Source organism: Mirounga leonina, unplaced genomic scaffold (assembly GCF_011800145.1).
Source record: "Mirounga leonina isolate KUSES-001 unplaced genomic scaffold, KU_Mleo_1.0 Mir_180, whole genome shotgun sequence".
NCBI lineage: Eukaryota > Metazoa > Chordata > Mammalia > Carnivora > Phocidae > Mirounga > Mirounga leonina.
In genome coordinates, this window is record NW_023270469.1 from 14979659 (window position 1) to 15002404 (window position 22746).

Genomic DNA, 22746 nt, shown 5'->3' on the forward strand with positions numbered 1-22746 from the left:
GCCTTTTTAATAAGCAAACAGGGAAGCTGATCCTACACATGACCCACCTATGAGAGCTTTCCATCTTTCAAGAGCTTCTGGTCAACTAAGGGGAAGTAAACAGCCAGTGACAGGAACTGAGAGACATAACCCAGTGTGTCAGCACCTAACAACAGGCCTTCTCTACCTCTACCTGGTTGTACGGATGAAACGAGACCAAATCGCAACAAAGTCCAGACACTACGTGGTCTTGCAGAACATACACTCAAGTCAACAACCACACAACCAGGCCAGGGGAGGCTGGGAGGTGGGGGGAGACCTCATCTGTTTAAGTTACTCCCTTTGCTCTGAGCTGTGTATTTCCAAGTCATTTTTTAAATGGGAAGGCCCACTGTGTGTTTGTCTGTCTGCCTGCCTGCCTGCCTTTCTAGTGTGGGGGTGAGAGTGGCAAGCATAACCACAAAACTGTCACACTGGGTTAAAGATGATACGATACAGGACGTGGCTCGCCCACTGACGTAAGGGTAAAGCTTGACCCCAAGCAGGGCCACGTAGGGGACAGTAGCCTAATTATTAGCGCACCTCCAACAACCGAGACTTGGCCCTCTGGTGCAGGGCAGGACCTAGATGGTTGATGTCTGGCCATGAGGCCTCTCTGGGGGTTACGTGATCGGTGACAGGGGTGAACCCTGACCACGACCACAAAGAGGTGAAGGGCAGCGGAGACTTCCAGTGTTTCCTTCTCCATACTTCCAAATTCACCTGCGTTGGCAGACTATGCAGTAAGCTGGACTGACTGGAAAACATACTGACTTAAGGGAACAGGTAAAATCTGAAAGGCTATGTTTGTCCACCATCGGGAAGAAACCCTTCTAGTGTTCTCTCCACGAGCCGCAGCAAGGGAAGTCTGGGTACCTGCAGAAGGGGACAGGAGACTGAGCTCAGAGAAGAAAAGAAAGGGATTTCTGCTGTAAAACTTTCTGGTGCATGGACAGCAGAGGAGGAGAGGAGGGAAGAAAGACCACCGTCCTTTAACGAGATGTTGACAGGAGGCCAGTAGAGAAAACTCTAGACAGCACATCAGTTACGTGCAGCTCACAGTCAGAACAAGCAGAGTCCCCAAAAGGTGCTCAAAGACTCCCCGAGGCTTCCTTACACTACACGAATGACGTTTCCCACTGAAGATTAATGTCCTGACCCTTACGTGAGAGAAGAGAAAACTGAGAATATAGGATCAAGTCTCTGTTGATAAATTTGAAGTTGATGACCTTCGGTGTCTTCATTCTGTGAAGTCCACAATGTCCCTTTTCTTAAAAAACATTCTTTCAAGAAGTTAAAAGCCAATCCCTGGGGGAGGGAGGATATATTTTAAGATGAGTTGTCATAAAGGGGTTTCTGAAAGGGCACCCAGTTACTTTTAATGTCAATGTGAATATTACCTAATAATTTGTCCTTTTGTCATGATTGAGGAGTACGGACGTAGCCCGAGCGCGAGTGGGAGGAGGGCGCAGGGTGGGGAGGGAGGAGGGTGGAGAGCAAAAACATGACTTCAGGCCAAAGACAATACAAAAGGATTTTGAAATACAGAAAGGAAGTCTATCATCTAGACTAAAGTTGCTCATACACTTCAGGGGGAAAAATAACTCCTAATACGCATTAAACGAGAGAAACCCAGAAGGCAATGGTGTAAGAAAGCAATTCCAGAGCGGACTGCATAAATAGAAGTATTACATTATAAAACAGGGAACTGTTTGTTCCAGTCCATAGACTCCGGGTGAAATGGCAGCTGTACACTATTTAGTTTGGGGCACCTCATTAATAAAAAGGGAATTCTGAGTAGAGTGAAAGAAAGAATTGAAGGGCGAAAGGGACCAGCTTTTAACAGAAGATTAAAACAATGACGTGTGCAGAGCTGGCAAAAAAAGAAAAAGAAGAAGAAAAATTTAAAAACAACAACAACGAAAAACCCAACCCTGAAATAAATAGGTCTGCATTTATGGGTGGAGGAAGGAGAATCCTATAAAATGACTTTACAGCAAAATAATGGGAATGGCAGGATCACACAGAGGCCAAAATGTGGAGGACGGGGACCCCCACAGCCAGATGGCACAAGGGGACAGATGGGTCTGTGGGCGCCGGTCTCATCCCCCGCTCCTGAGCACGCACACATGGAGAGATGTGCACACACACCAACCAGAAGCCCCAGAGATTACGACATGTGAACTTTAACCAGAAGGGGCATTTGAAAATCAAACGGGAAAGGACAGTTTTGCAGTGACCCAGAGGTGACGAAAATTATCCTGGTACCCAAGAAATGATCCTGGTTCCCGAAGAAATGATTCACCCAGCCTGCCAGGAAGACTCGCCTTTCCACGGTGATAATGAAACCTCAGCTACTCCAGCAGGGAGGACACCAGTCTCCCACTTCCGGATATCCGGTCATTTCATTTACTTGGAAAAAAAAAGAGCGAAGGAGCAGCTGGGGGATGGGGGCAGGGCAGGGGCACAGGGGTCTGCAGGGGCTCAGGAGGGACACCTCCAGGGAAGAACGAAGCTGAGAGAGCAACTGATCTGGCAGGGCCTTCAGAGATTAGGAAATGTCTACTCTGGCAGAGGGCTAGCCATGAATTAATCATAGGTACCTAGAAAACCAGGGAAAATAAAAAGTTGTACAAGAAGGTAAATGAAATTATAAAACTCTACATGGCTCAGCTGTGATTAATATTTATAGAGTCAGAATAACGAAAACACTGAATATTAATATAACCCCAAATTATTATTTAATCATCATGGAAGACGGAGGGAGGGGAAGACTGGGTATGCAGCGGGGGCTGGGGAGTGTGGTGTCGGGGGTGGAGGGATGGTGTGTGTGTGTATGGAGTTTGGGGTGTCTGTGTGTTAGTCTGTGGGTGGGGTGTGTGTGAGGAGGAGTGTGTGATTTGTAGAACGGTGTACTAGTGAAATCCTCATCTTTCAGAGTAGAAAGCCAACAGGGAATGTCTAAAACAACAACAACAACAAAAACGAAACGGTAGTAGAAGCACATTGAGAAATATGGAAATAACAAGAGTAGCAAAAGAAACAAGTGGAAGTTGAAAGCTATTGCTCTGGGCACGGGGATGTGGGAGAGGGAGGGTCATGCCATTTTTTCATTACGTTTCTATAACTTGTTGCCTTTAGAAACTATAAAAATGTGAAATTTGGTAAAATTAAGATTAAAAACCCCACTGGGCCACTACAGCTCGGTGGCAAAGGGTGCAGCGGGTGATGGGCGGATGAAGGAAAGCCCTGAGTCTCCAGTGTGGCCAGCCGGGGTAACAGCGTGCCACCAGGAGAGTAAGTCTGGAGGGGACAGTGGTGAGCTCAGAGTCTATGCCGTGGCACCAACGAGAAATCCAGGGAGCTACTGACGGCATCTGGTAACGCCAGGAGATCAAAGCTTTAAGAGGCCGGGAGCCAAAGGCCCGGGCCTAATGCCCGGCTGACGCCAGCATGTGGGGCAGACTGCGGACCACAAGCCAGGGACAGGCATGGAAGGATGCTCATGAAAAGCAGGACAAGAGAGAAACACAGGCTGGGAGCCCAGGGAAGGGAGCTGCGGGACGGGACCGGGCAAGACTTCCAGAGACCACAGAAAGAAAAGAAGGCGGCCTAGCGGGTAGCTACTGGATTGGGTAAATCCAAGGTCAATGGTGAACTCTCAAGGGTGGTCTGATGACGGGGGGAGACAGGCTATGGTAAGCTGAGGCGTGGACTGGAACGAGGCACCTGCAGTAGGAGGACAGGACAGGAACGGGGGCAGAAAGTGGAGAGGTCCCCCCAGAAGGCCCCGACTCTGCGGACAAGCAGGAGGCGCGGGGCCATGACTCGCAGAGCCCACCCTCGAGCCCGGTGAACATGTTTACAGCAAGCACTGGCTGTATGGGATCCTGTCTGAGGTTCAATCTTCCACGCCGGACTTGGGGCCACAAACCGCCCATTCTCACCACCGAGACTGACATCATTTAGCATGTGCCTTATGTCCCTCTGAAGCAACACACTGAGTGTGGACTCTAGAACCAGAGGAACTGGGGGACAGGGGACAAAACATGTCCAGGTGTCCTGCTCCCTGGGCTGCAGCCCGTGACACCTGAAGAAAGGCGGTGCTGAGTTCCTTTGGTTTAAAAAAAAAAAAAAAGGGCAAGAATGCTCGCCATGTTCCCTCCGGAACACAAGGGTCCCCTGTGAGGTCGGGGACGGACGCGGGCACCAGCAGCAGCCAGCCACAGGCTCCCCCCACCCCGGGCCTCCCGGGCCCGCGAGACCACTCACCCGGCTCGGTGGAGGGGCACCTGCGGATGGTGAAGATCTGCCCCAGGTCCTCGTCCTCCTCCGGAAGGCCCTTCTGCAGCCGCTGCAGCTTGCGCAGGCTCTCGCTGCGCTGGTGCTTCATGGAGCGCACATGCTGGATGAGGTTGAGCTTGGCCTTGGTGGAGTAGTTGCACAGGACGCAGTGGTAGTAGCAGTTCTCGCCCTCCACTCCGCTCTCGTGCTGCTGCAGGTGCTGTGAGGGCAGAGGAGAGGGACACGCCGTGGGTAAGCCCCTCGGAGACCGCCACCGCCACCGCCACCGCCACGCGCCCGCCCCGGACCGGCCGCAGCCCCGTGCTGAGACTCCTCGGAGGGGTGGGTCCGCTTCCGCCGGCGTACCTCCCTCCAAGGACCAGCAGCCGGCGGACTCTCGTGCCCATGTCCCCCCAGGGCCCCCCTCCGCCCCTGTGGCTTTTCACAGGGCTGCTGCTGACGGATCGGACCCTCCCCATGCCACCCGGGTCTTCCTGGCACGATAATCAAAGGTTCCCCCTCTCACCCTCCAGAGCGTCCTGCTTTATTTAGATGAGGGCCGGCAAACAGTGGCTCACGGGCCAAATCCAACCTGCTGCCTATTTTTGTAAATGAAGTTTTAACCGAACACAGCCACCTCCGTGCATCTGCGTAGTCTCTGCTTTCAAAGCACCAGAGTTTGAGTCGCTGCAACAGAGACAGCATGTCCCACAAAGCCTCAACTATTACTATCTAGCCCTTTGCCGAAAAAGTTAGCCAAACCCTGCCTTAGGTGACCGCCAAAGGGTCACCCTCCCTGTACCGAATCCCAGGTCACTAACACAAAGCCAAAGCTGCCGTCTGGCTTTTTCACAGGAATGACAGGTCAAGTTTTTATACTTAGAACCACAGTCTATGAGGAGAAACTAAAATTAGATTTTCCTTTGGATAAAAAAAAAAAATGACAGAAAAATAAACTTCTCCAGACTGGTTCCCTGTCAACATCTGAAGGTCATTTGGCTGTAGTGCATCAGATGGTCAAAATTACACCCTCTCTTGTGTTTGTGTAGGTACAGTACTGATTCCAGAACAAGGAGGCCCCAAAGCTGGCAGAAAACAGGCACACACAGGATTAAAGTGAGGGGTGCAAGGACAGGAGAGGTCATGGAAACAGTCAGCGGACCCCAGACTTCCGTGTGTAGGAGAAGACTCAGATAATCCAAGGACAAAACCCACAAACTTTTTCTGCCTCAGAATACGATGAAAGCTATGGGCCCTTTTCACTAACCGCTGGGGAAGGGACATGCTCCTGGTATAGAAAGGATATGTCCTTCATTACAAATGACCCATTTTAGGAGAAGAGGGAATTTTTCCATCGGCTGCACATAAAGCAGGGGAAACAATTCCAGAAAACTTAAGTCAATGATCCAAGGTAACCCAGGTAGTTAGTGGGAGACAGAGAGAGAACTAGAACCAATGTCTCCCATCCCGCAGAATCCTTTTGGAGGAGGAAACTCAGATCATGTGTTTTATGTGCTTACGTTATTACCCGCTTTCTCTGCACTCACATCCCCAGACCCCAGAGCCTGGTCCAAGGACCTGCACAGATGCCTTGGAAATAATTTGTGTTGTTCCTCTCCTTTCTGACCTGTGTTTGTCCCATTGAGGGCCCACGTCATGAAAACTGTTGCTCATCCTGCTTGGACAGCCTTCTTATCCAGATTATAATTTGAGACCCTGAGAAGGCAGAGCAGTTAGAATGCCCTGCACTCCATCCAATATTAAAAATACCAGAGAGACGGGGCACCTGAGTGGCTCAGTCGTTAAGCGTCTGCCTTCGGCTCAGGTCACGATCCCAGGGTCCTGGGATCGAGCTCCGCATCGGGCTCTCTGCTCGGCCGGGAGCCTGCTTCTCCCTCTCCCACTCCCCCTGCTTGTGTTCCCTCTCTAGCTGTCTCTCTCTCTCTCTGTCAAATAAATAAAATAAAATCTTAAAAAAAAAAAAAAAAAAAACAGAGAGGCCCTACCAGCACTTCCTATCAAATGACAAAGCTCTGCAGCTCAGGTGCTCATGGGTGTATATTTTGTTCACTGGAAAAGTATGAAAATTCTAGAAGCACGTTTGAGCCTTAGTGCAAGAGGAAATACGAATGCACCAATGTCGCAGATAAATCACTGTGGGGGAGGGGAGGGAGGAGGCCCAGGTTCTCCATCATGTAAACTGGCTAAACCAATCCATAATAACTCTTGCTCTGAGGCCAAGGTATAGGTAAAAATGTGAAGGGCTTCATAGTTACCAACAGACAACAATCCCTTCTTTAGCCCCAAACGGCTGATGTGACACACTCAGGAGCAGAGCTTTGCAACAACGTGACACCCCAACCAGGAACAGCCACCCCAAAAGAATTTCACAACCAGAAGGGGTCTGAAGAACCAGCGAGCTCAATGTTAACTGGTAAGGCAACTATAACGACTGATAATAAAAAGCTACTTTTCCTGAAGGGGCACGTGCACCCCGATGTTTATAGCAGCAATGTCCACAACAGCCAAACTGTGGAAAGAGCCAAGATGTCCATCGACAGATGAATGGATAAAGAAGAGGTGGTGTATATATACAATGGAATATTATGCAGCCATCAAAAGGAATGAGATCTTGCCATTTGCAAGGACGTGGATGGAACTGGAGGGTGTTATGCTGAGTGAGTGAAATAAGTCAATCAGAGAAAGACATGTATCATATGACCTCACTGATATGAGGAATTCTTGATCTCAGGAAACAAACTGAGGGTTGCTAGAGTGGTGGGGGGTGGGAGGGATGGGGTGGCTGGGTGATGGACACTGGGGGGGTATGTGCTAGGGTGAGCGCTGTGAATTGTGTAAGACTGATGAATCACAGACCTGTACCTCTGAAACAAATAATACATTATATGTTTAAAAAAGAAGAAGAAGAAGAAGAAGATAGTAGGAAGGGAGAAATGAAGGGGGGGAATCAGTGGGGCAGACGAACCATGAGAGACAATGGACTCTGAAAAACAAATTGAGGGTTCTAGACGGGAGGGGGTGGGGGGATGGGTTAGCCTGGTGATGGGTATTAAAGAGGGCACATACTGCATGGAGCACAGGGTGTTATGCACAAACAATGAATCATGGAACACTACATCAAAAACTAATGATGTAATGTATGGTGATTAACATAATTTAAAAAAAAAGCTACTTTTCTTGAAATAAATTTGAGCGGGTTTTTTTTTTTTTTTTTTTTTTTAACAGTTTATCCTCTGTTTGCCTGGTCTGAGACAACGCTCCTTGCAGAGGATTTTGGGAGGGTGGAATGCACCAAAGCCCTGTTTTCCTGAGGCTGCAAGCCTGGGGAAGAGGGGGGTCTAGTGGGCTAGATGTAAAGGAAAAGGATGAGCTTGCCCATGTTCATTCTCCCCGACCTCTCCACAAAGTACCCCCCAAAAAAGCCAGAAAGTGGACTAAGATATTCCTGGGAGCAAGGGTTTGGCTTGGGATTAAGGAGCAGGAAACTTTACAAGAGCCCATACAAGGAAATGTATACCATTGTGTTGGGTCACTGAAACCAAAAGAATTACATTTATTAAGAGTTTCAACAACAACTGATGAAATACAAGATAACAGAGAAAACAGCCATGGAATCCAAAGCAATAAGTATTATCAAGGGATTTCAGTAATATTATCAACTATGAAATCAGAACAGGAATCACTAGAGCTTTACACCCCCAAATTCCCATTACCTTCCTGTGAGACAGGATTTCCTTGCAATAAGGCACTGGATCTTAAACATAAAATTTTAATATGGATATGAAGGTTCCTTTCCAAATGGCTGGAGTTTCCAATCTCTGAGCCAGAAGTGAGGATAACAAGGCCAAAAAAGAGTTGGATGGGAGTTGAGATGTCAAAAGTCTTTTGTCCTTAAATCCATGGGCTCTTGGGTAATAGAACTATATAAATCCTGAATTGTGATGAACATCATACTGGGGAACTCCTGATTTAAAAATAGTAGGATGAAAACGTTCCAAAACCATTCTACACTCGCACTCATGATGGCCAATGGCAATCTCTTATGCCACGAGGAGTTCTTCTGTCGGCCACTGGAGAGCCATTTTGGAAGGGAAATGGACACACGCTACAAATGGTAGAGGAAACGAGGTGAACAGAGCCAAGGCCTCCTCCTCTGATCCTGGTCTAGGGAATATTTAGTGTCTTCTCTTAGAGGCTTGCACAAAAGCTCAATTCAAAATTCCAAGCTGGCTTTTGAACTCCAAGCTCATTCTTTAACACATTAAAAAAAAAAAAAAAAAAGGGAAAAAAATCCAGAATAAACCATTTTTTGGTTGTCAGGAAACACCTGCTTATAAAGGTTACACCCCAACCCAAAATTAGGCTCACAACCTGAGTCTACCTGCGTGTCAAAGATCCTGTTCTTAACCAAATTTTATAAGTTCTCACTCAGTACCTCTCAAGCTGTCCAGCCTGGAGCAAACAGGGACCCAAAGCTAGCAGTTAGGGTCCTGCCCTCTGTGACCTTCTCCACACCATGTGCTCATTTCCCAGGTCTTGAGCTGGTCAACGCCCCGACCTGCTGGCCAGATGCCCTCTCCCTCCCAAGTGGCACTGGCTCTATCCCCAGGATTCCACCCGGGGAACCTGCCTCATCAGAAGCAGCGGGAGGCGCTGGGGCTGGAGAGGCCAGTGAGGACTCCACCAGGGCAAGCCAGTCAGCCAAGGACATGCCTGCCCTGCAGAAGAGAGTAGATGTTTTCATCTGGAGAAGGAGAGAGTCTAATTTGTTCCTGACCCAGCTAATTAGAATACCCTCAATTGGGATCCCAATGTATTTAATTAAATTCACTGTAATATATGAAGAATCCACCAAGGCACAAGTCCCAGTGGAACACTCAATAAAGGAGCTGCCTCCTTTCAGAGTTCTTGCTCTTCTCGCCAGGCAGGACATTTTTCTCCCACACAAATCCTCAACTCCCCAGCCCTCTCCCCGTCTACTGCAGAGCCCTCCCATTCTTGGGGAGGGGGACCCAGGTTTTACTTTCCTTTTTCCACTTCTCTTAACTCTGCATTCAAAACTCTTAGCTGCTTACCTCGATCAGGCTGGGTGTACGGCTTGAAAAAGGAAACAAAGCAACGACTTCAACTGTGCCCGAGTGTGTTGTCTGGCGTGCACGATTTGGTTCACATGGACCCCAAGAAAACCGGCTGCTATGCCCAGTGGGCAAGGTTTGGTTCTGATTCCCTTCTAAGTGCCGCAACCCATCCCACACTGCGCTAACACACACACACACAGAGAACACGCCCTACCCCAGAGCCTTAACCTGCAGATGATTAAGACCGTGACACTGGTGACTTGGAGGACATGCCAAGGGGATGTGAGGAGGGCATCCCTTTGGCTTGAATATCCTTGTGAGACTATACCAGCTGGACCCGTGAAAATCATGGGCTTACTCAAGAAAAACTGCCCTCTATCCACAAACTCGTAATGATGAAGACGCACGACCAACTAATAAATCAAGAAAGAAAAATCGACTTAGCTAAAGAATGGTGGCAATTGAGGTCTACCCCAACTCACTGGGGCCAGGGACCTATGACCCCTTGAACCTGCCTAAGGGTTCCCGTGATTTTCCTCAACGTCACCGGCTGGTTTAAAAAGTGCTCGCAAAACACTGGGGTATATGAACTGCAAACATACGGTCCTTGCCAAAGAGAGAGACTTTCACACTTGGCAATATGATTTACTTTCTGAAGACTCAAAGAAGTACACTGACCTCTAAGAAGGAAGTAAGTATCCAGTTTGACTCATTCATGGAAGGAGAAGAGCCCAACCATCTCCAACTTCTCCAAATTACCTCCGTGTGGCAGGTAACAGACTGTCCTCACCGTGAGCAACTTGGAACTGGACTCACACACACTGGTGGCCAGTACTTTATACTGAAAACAAGGGAGTGTGGACTCACTCGTATTGCTCAGGGACCCCTTCCTGAACCTCTTTCTGATCTTGCTGGAGCTCTTTTAAAATGCTTGTCCCATCTGGATTTAGCTGCAAGGTGATGCTCCTGTGCCCCGGACATGGAAACATCTAATGCCCCCCATCTTCCCTTCTGGGTCTGGCATGTTGGGGGTGGGGGAGGAGAGAGCTCAGAGAGGAAAAGCCCTCATTGTAATAAGAAGCACCTCCGATAATGAGCCTGGCACGTAAATCCAAGAGCAAAAAGCAAATTAATAATTAAAAAAGAAAGGAGAGAAAAGAAGCCCGCGTTACTTTGTAGGATTCGACCCCATTAATATGTTGCGCTCGTTCACCCTGGCCAACAACTGGGAGTCAAAGGGAGGAAAAGAGGGCTCTTGTTAGAAAATAATTCATCGTGAAAATCAAAAAAATGTGTTCCTGTTACTTGTTTCCCAGGAAAACTAACCAACTTCTGTCAGAGAACATTGATTTCTGTAAATCTGGTGGGGCCCCGCTCCTTCCTCCTCCCCAGTGATGGAAACTTCTAACATCTGGTTCTTCATGCATGGAATGCAAAATATTGATTAGGTTTTGTCAAAGCCTTCCCTTTAAAGTAGAAATGGACAAAGTACGCTCACACACACACATTCACAAGTGAAAACACACAGGACTCATAATGAAACTTCCTCGGGGGAGGAACACCTGTTACTATAAACACACCCTCACTACCCCCTCACACTTTCCCATGCACACAACGCAGCTCCACTCCTCGGGCAAGTGAACCCCTGTGATGCATGGGGCAAAGCAGCTCTCAGGCACCCCTCCGAGCAAATGGGCTACCCTAGGGGCTACCAGCCGCCTTCTGCTGAGCAGAGAAGAAGCCCCACAGCGGGCATGCAGAAGGAACCCCAAGACACCTGTTGAGGTGCATCTGAAGTGCATCCAGCCAAGGGCAGGTGGAAGGGTACCCCAGTCCATAAAACGGAGGTCCCGGATGGAGGTGGCCACTCTTACATCAGGCCTCTGGAGGGGAAATTATAAACCACAGCCTGCCAGGGGCCCCAGCTTCTGCCCTCTGGGCAAGAACTATAACCACCCTCAGCACTTCCAGTGAGCAGGAATGGGAAGATGAGAGTCCAGAGTTAGTTTACTAACTCCCCACATTGTGAGATGAAACAAGGAAGGTGTAAGTGGGTGCTGTGCCCGTTCACGACACTTAGCGCTGAGAAGACACCCACAGCGACTTGTTCTCTTCTCCTTACAGCCCATCCCCATGAGGCAGGTAGCCTTTGGCTCCTGTCCTTGGAGAAACCCAAAACTCGGAGAGGTCATGTGACTCCCCGCAAGGTCTCACGGAGTATGGAAGAAACAGGACTGGAAGCTGGGGCTTGATGCCAAGTCCACAGCCACCCAGCTCCACGGCGCTGACCGCAGGGGCGCTCTGGAACATGAGATTCCCCACACCCGTATTCACCTTGGATGCTTAAAAAAAATAAATCGTCGCAGGTGCAATGCGACCGGGAATGGAGGCAGTTAATTTTTTAATCAGTGGTTGTGTTACAGTTTCAAACTTAACGTCACATTCCTAGGAAAGCTTCCAGAAGGTCAACCTAAATATATATGTATTTTCTGTTTAATGTTGGCTTTTCACCCACTCATGCCCTCATCCTTGGCACATGCTAATTTAGTCCTATTTCACTGTCGGAGCCCTGCAGACACCATAAGATACAAGCCCCAACCATGATTTATAAGAGAAAGTGAAAGGAAGTAAAAATGTTCCCTTAGATCAATCCATTTAACGTTACTCTGACCTATTTTCTGGTTTCTAGGCCAGACTCCTTTTGCCCTGGACAAGCCATGAGTGTTCACTCTCTGTATCTGAGCTCCAAGGCCGAAGGCGAGACTTCCCATCCCTGCATCTTTTCCCTTTCCTGAATGACATCTCCTGATTCAGAAGTCTCAATTCCAGTATTTCCTTGAGAGACGTACAGCACATCCTCAAAGGAAACTGACAACAAGAAATCCAAATATGGTCTCTCGTGGAATGCTGATGCCTTCCCATAACAGATTTCATTCCCCTCTGTTAGCGAAACTCCAGAAAGGAGAGGGAGCTTACCAGGTATGTAGGGGTTCTCCCAAAGGAAGGGGCCCATCAGAGCATGAGGTCGTATGTAAGCCAAATTAGGGCTAGTTTCCCTGAGGGTCAAACGAGCATCTACACACAGAGCTCAGAAGCTGAAGTAGGTATGTGGTGGGTGAAATCACAAAGTGGGTCCCACAAGGCTAACATCAAACTGACTGCCCTCCAGAATCTACCAAAAGCTCCTAGGGTCTGAAAATCACCCCTTCACTAGGATAAGACACTGGTTACAGTAACCTTCCCCACTCATTATGAGGCATTTCTTCCCTAGCACTACTTTCCAGTTCTCACAGATATCAAATCCCAAATAAAAATAAGGGCCACCATCTACATGCCACTCTAGGGTGTCCTCCTTCAACTTCACGCCAATATGTTGCCAATAATGGTGGTTTAAGGTGCACTCCGGACTGAAGCAGCCCAGTGGAAAACCCTAACTGTGCCACCCAGGGCAAGTTATATACACTGTGGGGTCTCCGTTTACTCACATGCAATACCGGGACAATAAAAGAACTTAGGCAGAGCACTGCTGGGAGGATTCAGCAGGATATGGATAATTCATAGGAAGTGCTTAATTCAGTGCCTGATGCATAGTTAGCCTTTATAATAAGGCTAGTCTTACCATTACTTTTCAAACGAGTTAAGGTTTGCGATTAGGAATAGAAATGAAGGTCTACTGAATTTACCTCTTTGACATTTCTCTCCTTACAACAAGCCCTGTCAGCCCCACACTCCCTGGGACAACCCCCCCCCAACCCCAAAGAGGAATCCCTAGCTGACAATAAAGAAAACTGTGATATATAGAAATTATAACATGGAGGGGATACTGAACACACACAGGACCAACTTCTTCCTTGTAAGAGGTGCTTAATTTTTATTTTAAGTCACTTGCCCAAAGTCATGCTGCTGATGCAGGCACAGCCAGGACCCACACCACACCTCAAGCCCACGTCCTTGCCCCAGAACCATATGCCCATCAGGGTGTCGGCATAATGAAAATCCAGAACCATGTTCCTTATCATGTCTGCCAACATCCCAGGTGAAGGCCAGCTGAAGGACGGAGAACCCAGCTGGAATGGCTCGCAGACCCCTCCCTGATGCCCTAAATCCGCTCTGAAGGATCTGTGTATTTCGATCTCCAGTCCCATGACAGTCAACACAGCAGAGACAACACATGCCCGGTGGTCAAAACAGGTGTGTTACTTCATCTGTAAAATGAAGATGTTTATACTTGCCCTGTCTTCCTCGGAGGCAATTTTCAAAACCACATGAGAAAACAAATGTGCAAATCCTTCCAAGGATGTGAAGGACTACCCAAGTATTTGGCCCAGCCATCATCTTTCTACCCTGGGTCCGGGTTCTGCTTCCTCACTCCTGATTGGCAGGTACAACCCGGCGGGCGTGGTTGCTAATGATGCGGACGGTGTTCTAGCTCAGTGGTTCTCTAACTGGAGCGCGCACCAGAAGCACCTGAGGGTGAGTGATGCCAGGATGGGGAGGGCACCCCAGGGTTTTGGATTCACCTGCTCTGGGGTGGGGATCAAGAATCTGCATTTCTAACAACCTCCGCGGAGACGCTGAGCCTGCTCGTCTGGGACCACGTTCCGAGAGCCACTGCTCTGGACAGCAATGGCCACAGAACAGAGACCCCATAAGAAGAAAAACTTCCAGAGTCTAAAATCTCTGTACCCGCCTTTTCCCAAGGAGTGTTGCAGATTCTAGCAAACCACAAGACAGAGATCACGCACACGATGCCGGCACACAAGAAGTCACCTCTTCAGTGGAAAAGTCACACGGAAGCTGCTTTCTGCTACTAGCATGCTCCATGTACTTCATAAAAGTAGGAACTGGCCCTATTCATCTCTCTCGCCCCTTCTGCACCTGCACTCTGAAATCTCCCGGGGCTGTCGCTGAAAGCGTGACTCTTGACGGTGAAACATGAGGCATCACTTTTTCCTCATGAGCTCTGCGTCCTGCTGAGCGCACCTGTCCAGATGTCTGGCTGGAACAGAGCCCACGAAAGAATTTCAACCAAGTATGAGAAAAATAAAATGGTCTTTAAAATTCCTCCCATGCTCTTGAACTTTCTAGCTGTTGCTGCTGAGAGCACGAATTTGGCGCTCAAACCTGGAGGCTTGTCTTGAGCTCCCATGACTTGCTGACAAATACCCTCATCACCTTCATTATGAGAGGAGACAACAGGCAGCCAGCATGAGATGGACCGGGGTGTGGGGGGCAGTGAGCACACACAGGGCTGAGTTCTTCCAAGAGGTGCTTCAGGTTTTGCTTCATTTTTCCCTTGAAAGAGACAACGGGAAGGTGACAAGGCAGGGGACACAAATTCCCTCTCAACAAATGCCTTTGCAGTCGATCATCGTGGCTACTAAGGCATTTGACCCTTTCTCCTTAAGTTCCATGGATTTTGCTGAAGGCTGAAAAAGATGGTGACCCTGGCAGGAGGGGGACAAGAGACCAAGAGAGGGAGAAGAGAGAAATGGCTCTTTGAGGAAGTCGAGCTGAGTCTGAGCCAAGAGGCCAGGAGATGGTCGGCTGCAAAGAGGACAGCCACGTGGCCGGAGGGGAGACAGTTTTGCCAACGATGACACGGCTGGTTTCTCTGCCCTGCTCTCGGGTTCCCCCCATAAATAACCCAGACAAACACCCAGTGCACCAGGTTTTGCACTCCTTCCCCCCCTTTTTAGGTCTCATTAAAAGCCGATATTGTTCGGCCTCAAGATGGAGAGCTCAGCATGGATTTTACTGAACGTTAAATCAACCAGCAAGCGTAGCCAGCAAACTCTGTGGCACTTTAACTTTAAATAATGCAATAATTATTGAATTTCCTTTTTATAACTGAAGTGCTGGAATGTAAACAATGGGGCTGTAATTGCAGGAAGGGGGGATCAATAGAGGCAATCGTTTTCAGCCATGTTAATTGTAAATACAATTGCTCCAAGATGTCAGCCTTGTTCTTCTTGCTCCCAGAATCATCCTAACGGATGACAGAGTCCAACTTTCCCATTACAGCTGTTCGTTCCTTTAAGAGGTTCTCAATCAGGTCTGATCAATCTGTCAAGATAATGCATGGAGTAAGTAAGACTCTTCCAAACACAGGCTCCCAATCAATAGCCCGGACCAGCTTAATGAGGTGGGGCTAAGGCCCAGAGGGAGGTAACAGCCCCTAGCTTGTGCCTAGGTTTGGCAGGCTGGCTTCCTCGCATGGCCCTGATAAACAGATCAGCCCTTAATGAGGACATTAGTTATGCATGCTTCAGCAAGCAGCAAGGCATCCGTCCCTTGGGACAGACGGACAGAAAACAAAATAGATTAACAGAAAACAATATGGTGCCAAATTAGGTCTAACTGAAGACTTTTCCCTCCTTCTTCTGCTTTCCTTAATTGTCCAAAAGAGTGGAGGACATCAATTAATCATTCCAATGGGCATGAGCTCAAAGACTGGGAGCACTCATAGGGCTGGAGTATCTCTGGGCGTCTGCTGGCCTCCCTTGGTTGTCACTGAATATTAGCACCCTCATCTCCTCAACACCATTTCCAGATCACGAGGGGGGCCTCTCACAGAGGGTCCCAACACCAACCAGCAGGAGAGAACAAAGACATGGCTGAATCCTGAAGTCTGACAGCCATATTGGAGGGGCCAGGAACTGAAGATGGACAAGAACAAAACTGCTACACCTCACGGCCGACACTGGTTTCTGAGATCAAGTCTTGGTCTTGAGAACGGTTGTTCCCTTACAGAAGAAGGGGTGGAAAGTCAAGAGTCTGGAATCCCATTTCACATGGCCCAGCACCCTCTGCGAATAGCACATGCACTATGGGAGTCTAAGTTCTCCAAAGGATCATCTGGAGGGCTCCACGGGGCGCTCAAGAGCTATCTTTCCTCCCTTGGAAGACACCATGTGGCTTCACATTTGTTCTCGCTGACTGGTTATGAAGAGCTGTCCCTTGTGTAAGTCCTTGAGAAAGACCACAGCAAGGGAAGGTCTCACCCAGAATACAGCAGGTACTTTTCCCAGTGGCTAGGTTTCCCAGAAGGGGTTCTCAAACGTGTAGCCCCTGGACCAACAGCGTCAGTACTCCCTAGAAACCCCTTCAGGCCACATCTAGACCCACAGGAGTCTGGGGGTGGGCCCAGAAAACTCAGTTTTAATAAGCTCTCCGAATGCTTCCCACGCAAGCCCATTTGAGGGTCACTCTCTTCAAGGGTGAGTTAGGCAAGGCAGGTTTGAGCAGTGATGACCTACAAACCTGCAGAGAATTAGCAAGCTGGCCTTTTCTGGATCAGTAACAGTTCAGTGTCTAAGATGTAGCTGGAAACCTACACTTTCCCTGAAGTCTGGATCAGAGCCCACCACCCACCTGCTCCAGAATGCAAAGCCTCTGGGAGTAATGACACCAAAGGAATGAGGCCCTTGTGAAAAGTTCATTTTATTAGTGGGGAAAGATCATGGAATGGGCCATACCACTGAACTGCAGAAGTCAACAGTCCCATAATATGAATGAAGTAAAATGAAAATAAACTGGGTCTTTATAAAGATATCAGGATGAGCAAAAGAGAAGAAAATAAATACATAGCTGGAGAAATGAGATCCCTCTTTTGTGTAAAGGCCCAGCACTCCCCAACTTCCATGTTCTCCTTACCTTACTGGGTTACAAACCACACCTTGCTTCTCTGCTGCCCCATGCACAGCAACTCAGGCTGGGAGACTAAGCTGCACCTTTCTGTCTCAGCACAGCTCCTGATCTGAAAATTGTTGGCCGAAAGTCTGAACAAATGAGAAAAATCCTCTAATGCTTCATGGTTACTCCTGGTCTTGAGCTTGCCAACCTTTCTAATCTAGTCCAGACTCCCTCCCTCCACCTCAGCCTTTCCATCCTCCACTCCATTCCACACCTGACATAAAATTAGCCTCCTGGCACTTCCCACCTTACCTCCCAACGCTACTCTTTCTAATCTCTGGTCTAAGTGGCTTTTCCTGACTGGAAACCCTCCCGAACCACCCCCTCCACTTGCTGAAATCTGCCCAGCTCTGTGGGTGAGTAGCGGCCACCCCTACCTGGACGTCCTTCCCTATCATACCCAAGCTAGAATTCTTGTCTCCACCAGCTCCGGGGTCCTGTAGCGGGAGGGGATCCCCACCCGCATGTACCGCTAATCACTTCCAGGCACAGCGCTCACTTGGTTTCCACGTGGGCCCTACATTCCTTGATGACCGAGACAGGAGGCTGGGACTGAGAGGATAAGCATGTTTGCTAATATTTACTGCTTGCCTGAATAAGATTTTATGGCAGGATATAATTACCATAAACGGTTGTACTCAGTTACTTATCAGCATATGAATTGCAGAAGTGCTTCTACTCCCCTGCTCCGAACTGGCCAAAGTGTCCCCCGGCCGGAAGACAACTTAGTTAGTCACCATCATTCTATCCCCCCACTGTGTCTACGTAGTTACACGGCTTTGATACTGGCAGGCTCTTTCACGAGAGCTCTCTTGCGATTAAACTGACAACTGCCGGACTTAGGGGTGCGGACGACCATCTAGAAGATCACAGAAAACAGGGACAGAGAGCCAACTCCACAGATGCCCCCCTCCCCGGGTAGGGGATGGAACTCAAGCCATCAGGACTCTGCAGAGGAGCTGGCCACGTCCACCACACCTTTGCAGATAAAAACAATTTAGCATGTATTTGAGTTCTAAACATGCAGCGTCTCCGAGAGCCAAGGGCAAGGGGGGACCGTGTGCAGACCCCTGAAAGGAGATGGCTACATGGGCTGCCTGGGCGCTCCTGGGACATTCGCTGAGCAGCTGGACTGTCTCCAGGTTGGGAAAGTCGGGATGAGGACCTTTTTTTTTTTTTTTTTTTAAACACAGACACACGGGCTCATCTTTATTTTCTTCCCCAACTCCCCAACCTCGTCTACGACTGACCGCTGCTGAACATCGTGCCTGCGTAGACCCTTGATTCCCGTCACTCCCTTAAAAGAACTGGTTACACCTACCTCTGTGTATTTCCTGAACTACCAGACCTGTGACGAGGGAACATTCTCCACCTGGGCTTAGACGGGCTGCTTTCCCTTTCTGGTTTATGCCCAAACTACGGGCTCCCCAGCCTGCTCACTGGCTGCCAGCCCAGCTTACAAGAGACCCTCCCCAGAAAGGTTCCAAGCAGTGTGGTGGGAGACACAGCCTCTTGGTTCTGCTCTCAAGTTCCCAACTGAATGTGGTGGGGAGGCCAGTCAGAGAGATTTTTTTTTTTTTAAGCTTATTTTAAATGGTAAAATACAGGGAGGTGTTTCATCAGCCAGTCCACATCGACCAAAACATCCTCCCCTTAGAGTCACCAAGTTCATTCTGTTTCAGGAGGCCCAGCAACCAGTGAGGAGATGGGAAGAAACCCCAATAAAAGATTTGCTGGGGACGACAATTTTATCCCAGACAGACGATGGTTTACAAATCCTGCTAGAGAACCAGGTGGCATTTTCCTCAGTAAAATTCAAGCTCCAGAAAACTGCGTTTAAAACACCAGCCAACTGGGAACATTTCTTTAAGCAAAATGGCAGGGTTTAGAGAAGGCTGGAGGCAAGGTAAGTAAGAAGTTTGCTAAGATTTCCAGCTCGGGGCACTGGGATGCTGGGGCAGGCGTTACGCACGTCTGTGGTTCTTATGCTTCTAGTGCATGGTGACATCTGGACACAAACCTGCCAGTGCTTTCTTCCCAGGGAGACGATGTTAAGATGAGGCCAATTGGCCACAGCAACTGGCAGGTGACGTCTTTGGAATCTCAAATCCAGTAACCTGCTCTGCAAGTATTAATAGAGACTACAGATACTTTTTTAGTGGGTATTTTAAAGGCTTAAGTCTTAAAACGTCAATTTCTCAATGACCTTTCTAGATTACATTATAATGACATGAAGCCAAAGGAACCGACAGTCAGTCCCAGTTTCTGGTAAAACCTGTATTTTTATGGTCTTTAGTGGTCTTTCTTTCAGCTTTGGATTCATTCATTCCCCATCTGTCCGTCCATGTTCCTGTTTCTGGTTTCCTCAAATAACAATGAAGGGATGATTAATCTCTAAACATTATTTTCATCATTCTCTGAAAGGTCATCCACTACAGAGCTTTTCGCCCACCCCTCCTTGTACCACCCTTGTTTCCTCCTCAGTCCCTCAGTGGTGTCTCTCTGTCTCTCTCTCTCTCTCGTGTGTGTGTGTGTGTGTGTGTTGGGGTGGCAGGTGGGGGTTGGTTCATGCCATTCCGTCCTGTACACACTTCCATTCCAGCTCAGCCTTTCTGAACATCCCATCTCCCACCCTGTTTCTGTCTACAGGGATCCTTTCTCCTCTGAACTCAAAGGCTTAATCTCTCAGCACATCTTTTCCCACTGACACCTTAGATGGTAGTTATCAGCATAACGTATGTGGCCTCTTCTCCAATGAGACTGGAAGGTTCCTGAGGACAGAGACTACGTACCCTCCTACTGGACACACAAGAGTCAGGTCATTCTGTAGCAAGGACATGGGCATAAGTCAGGAGCCTTGCAGAGGAGAGGGGGCTCTGACACTAAGTTCTCTCTTCGACTCTGAAATGCAGTACCACCACCTCACAATGAGGGGCCGTGAGACTCCAAGGAGTGAAGCAGTGTGAATGGACTTCAAAAGTGGCCAAGCAAAAATTTTTTTAAAGTGGCCAGGTGATGAGAAAGAATTGGTGGGAAGGGGCACCTGAAGACTCAGAAAGTCTTCCCTACCAGCGGATTTCACTGGGGTCCGAGGTCTACACAAAGATGAATTAATTACTTGATCGCCTGTTCACTTACCCCGCTAATGAAATCATGGGATTTTCAGGGGGAGGAACCTGTTAGGAGGACCGGCTTGCCTCTGGGTATGAGTACTGCTGGTCCCAGCTGCAGTCCCCAGCGCTAACATGACTCATGAGACGACACAAATTGCCAGTAGGCTTTGTTATTCTATGACCTTCAGCAAGTCACCCTTCTTTCCTGCTTCAGTGATAAAATCTGGATGGCAATACTAAGAACCTACTTCATGGCATTATTGTGAGGAATGACGATGGTGCACAGCTAATAATGACCAGGAAGCACTTTGTCTTTGTAGAGAGCTATATTACTTAACATTTAGAATAATACCCACTGTTTCAGGTTGAGAAAGCATTCAGATTTTAGCTAAACTGAAGGCTGGACATAGCCACTAAGGAGCAGTGTCCTTCCCATAGAAACGCTGAAAGCTACTCAGTCTACTGAATAAAATGACTAGCAGTACATTAGCGAGAAGCTGAGGCAGGTTTAGTTACCATGAAACCAGGGTCATTGCATCCAACATCTAATAAGCAGATTCTTAAGATCACAGAAATAAACCAGAGCCAAGTGAGCTGACAACAACTGCATTGGGACAGAATGATTTTTTTAGTCCATGGCTTCCCCAGATTTCAGAAAAATACAATCTCTTAAAAGACATGTTTCTATCATCTAGACCAGCAGTCTGTAAGTATCAGGACGGTAACCATTTTAGGCCTGGAGGGCCATACGGCCTCTGCTGCAACTGCCGAACCCTGCTCTCACGGCACAAAAGTGGTGATGGGGAATAGGAAAAATAACATGCATGGCTGTGTTCCAATAAAACTTTATTTATGAAAACCAGTGGCCGGCTGGATTCCCTCCTCTGGCAGTGATGTGCTGACCCCTGATGAAAAACACTGTGAAAAATTTACTCATTTGGAATATGAAAGAAGAGGGGAGAGGAAACATACACACACACACACTTTGTTGAGCAAAATAAGTTCCTTACAACTTGTCAAAACACAGTAAGAGCAAGGCTTGCAAACTTGATATTAAAATAAGCAGTTTCAAACTGAAGATCAACAGTAACTCAAGTACCATTTAACTGGGAATTATGAAATGACTCCAGAACAATTAAACTTCACCCCTTGTTTTCACGCTTTTGAACGTAAGAACTTGCGCGTAAGTATGTTCTCTATCCGTGGCACTCCTTCTCAAATTCTGCATCTCCTTCTATAAACACAGTGAATAATGCCGCATGAGTAAGTGAGGGTTATCCATTTATTCAGAACTAAACAATACCTGTAACTGAGTCAACTTTTAACTAACCTAATGGTGGAGTTACTAACAACAACAAAAGGGTAGTAGGCTTCTTCCGTGTGCCCGCTAGTAGCTGAAAATAATGCAGGTTTGAAAAGCAAGGGAGTGAAACTAAAAGGAGAAAAAATTAGGTCACTCTCATCACTGTGTACCTTCCTGCACATCCTGCTCTTACTCCCTGAGCATCTCTGGAAAGGAGAATGCTAGCAATGATCTTGACATCCAACAATGAGCGGCCAGGAAGTCTGGATTTAGAAAAATAAAATATTTAAGCGTTTGCTCAATATCACCATCTCCATGTATCCAGCCCTGCACAGATTTCAAAGGGTTTGGCCTTTGGTCAGTTCAAGTGATTCTCACCACCACCTTGTGAAATTAAGGGGAGGCAGATGCCTTTCTTCGCCTTGGACAGAGGAGAGAGTTAAATCAGAGAAAGCAACCTGGCAGTAACTGGGGGAGCCTAAAGGTATGGACTACGTAATTCTTAGAGTTTAAAAAAAAATTCTTCGTTAACGGTTAGCACCGTAAAATCTGTGAGTTTCCCACACGATGGAGGGGTTTTTTTTTTAGCTCTTTTTAAACAAAGAAAAGACAAAGGAATATCTGTTTGTACTGGCTCCGCATTCCCTCAGCTCAACAATTATCTGGGTAAGATGGGACAGGCGCTCTGCAAAGCAGCGCAGGCCCCCCGTTTACGACACACGCCTGGCCCCCATAGGGGCCTGGGCTGTGCCACGTGTAGCCGAGCGGGTGGCTGGGGTGTGAGGGCCGGGGACGCTGGCCCCAGGCCTTCTAGTCCTGGTTCAGCGTGGGTCACGCCACACTGTGCCACCTGCGACCAACCCAGTCTAAAGATACCCCTGAAAAACAGTGCCTGCTTGAGAGGTGCATACCATACAGCACCAGACTCACGCCGTAAGGGAGCTCAGGACGGACGTGGCTTCATAAGGGAAGCCAACTTAATTCTGCCAAGGAGTGAATATTTGCTAATTGGTAGAAAAAGGTAAAATTAATGAGGACATTAACATAGCTATTTAAAAACAGCTCCAGGTTTCTCCCATTGTAACACACAGAACTATCAGGAAGTAATTGAGGGAAAAGGACACTGTCAATTCTCAATTATCTGCATGAATGAAGCGCTCAGTGACACGGATAATCCAAGTCATTTACATTTGGATTTAGAAAGTAACATCTTTTTCCTTCGGAAAACTTACCT

General features: G+C 48.1%; 1 protein-coding gene across 1 annotated transcript in view; it reads right to left on the minus strand.

The window, feature by feature from the left end:
- ZFHX3 (zinc finger homeobox 3) overlaps positions 1-22746 on the minus strand; it is a 704611-nt gene that overhangs the window by 92932 nt on the left and 588933 nt on the right. The window contains exon 8 of the mRNA XM_035024866.1: positions 4291-4522. Within this exon, the coding sequence (XP_034880757.1) occupies positions 4291-4522 (232 nt within the window). The remainder of the gene's footprint in view (positions 1-4290; positions 4523-22746) is intronic.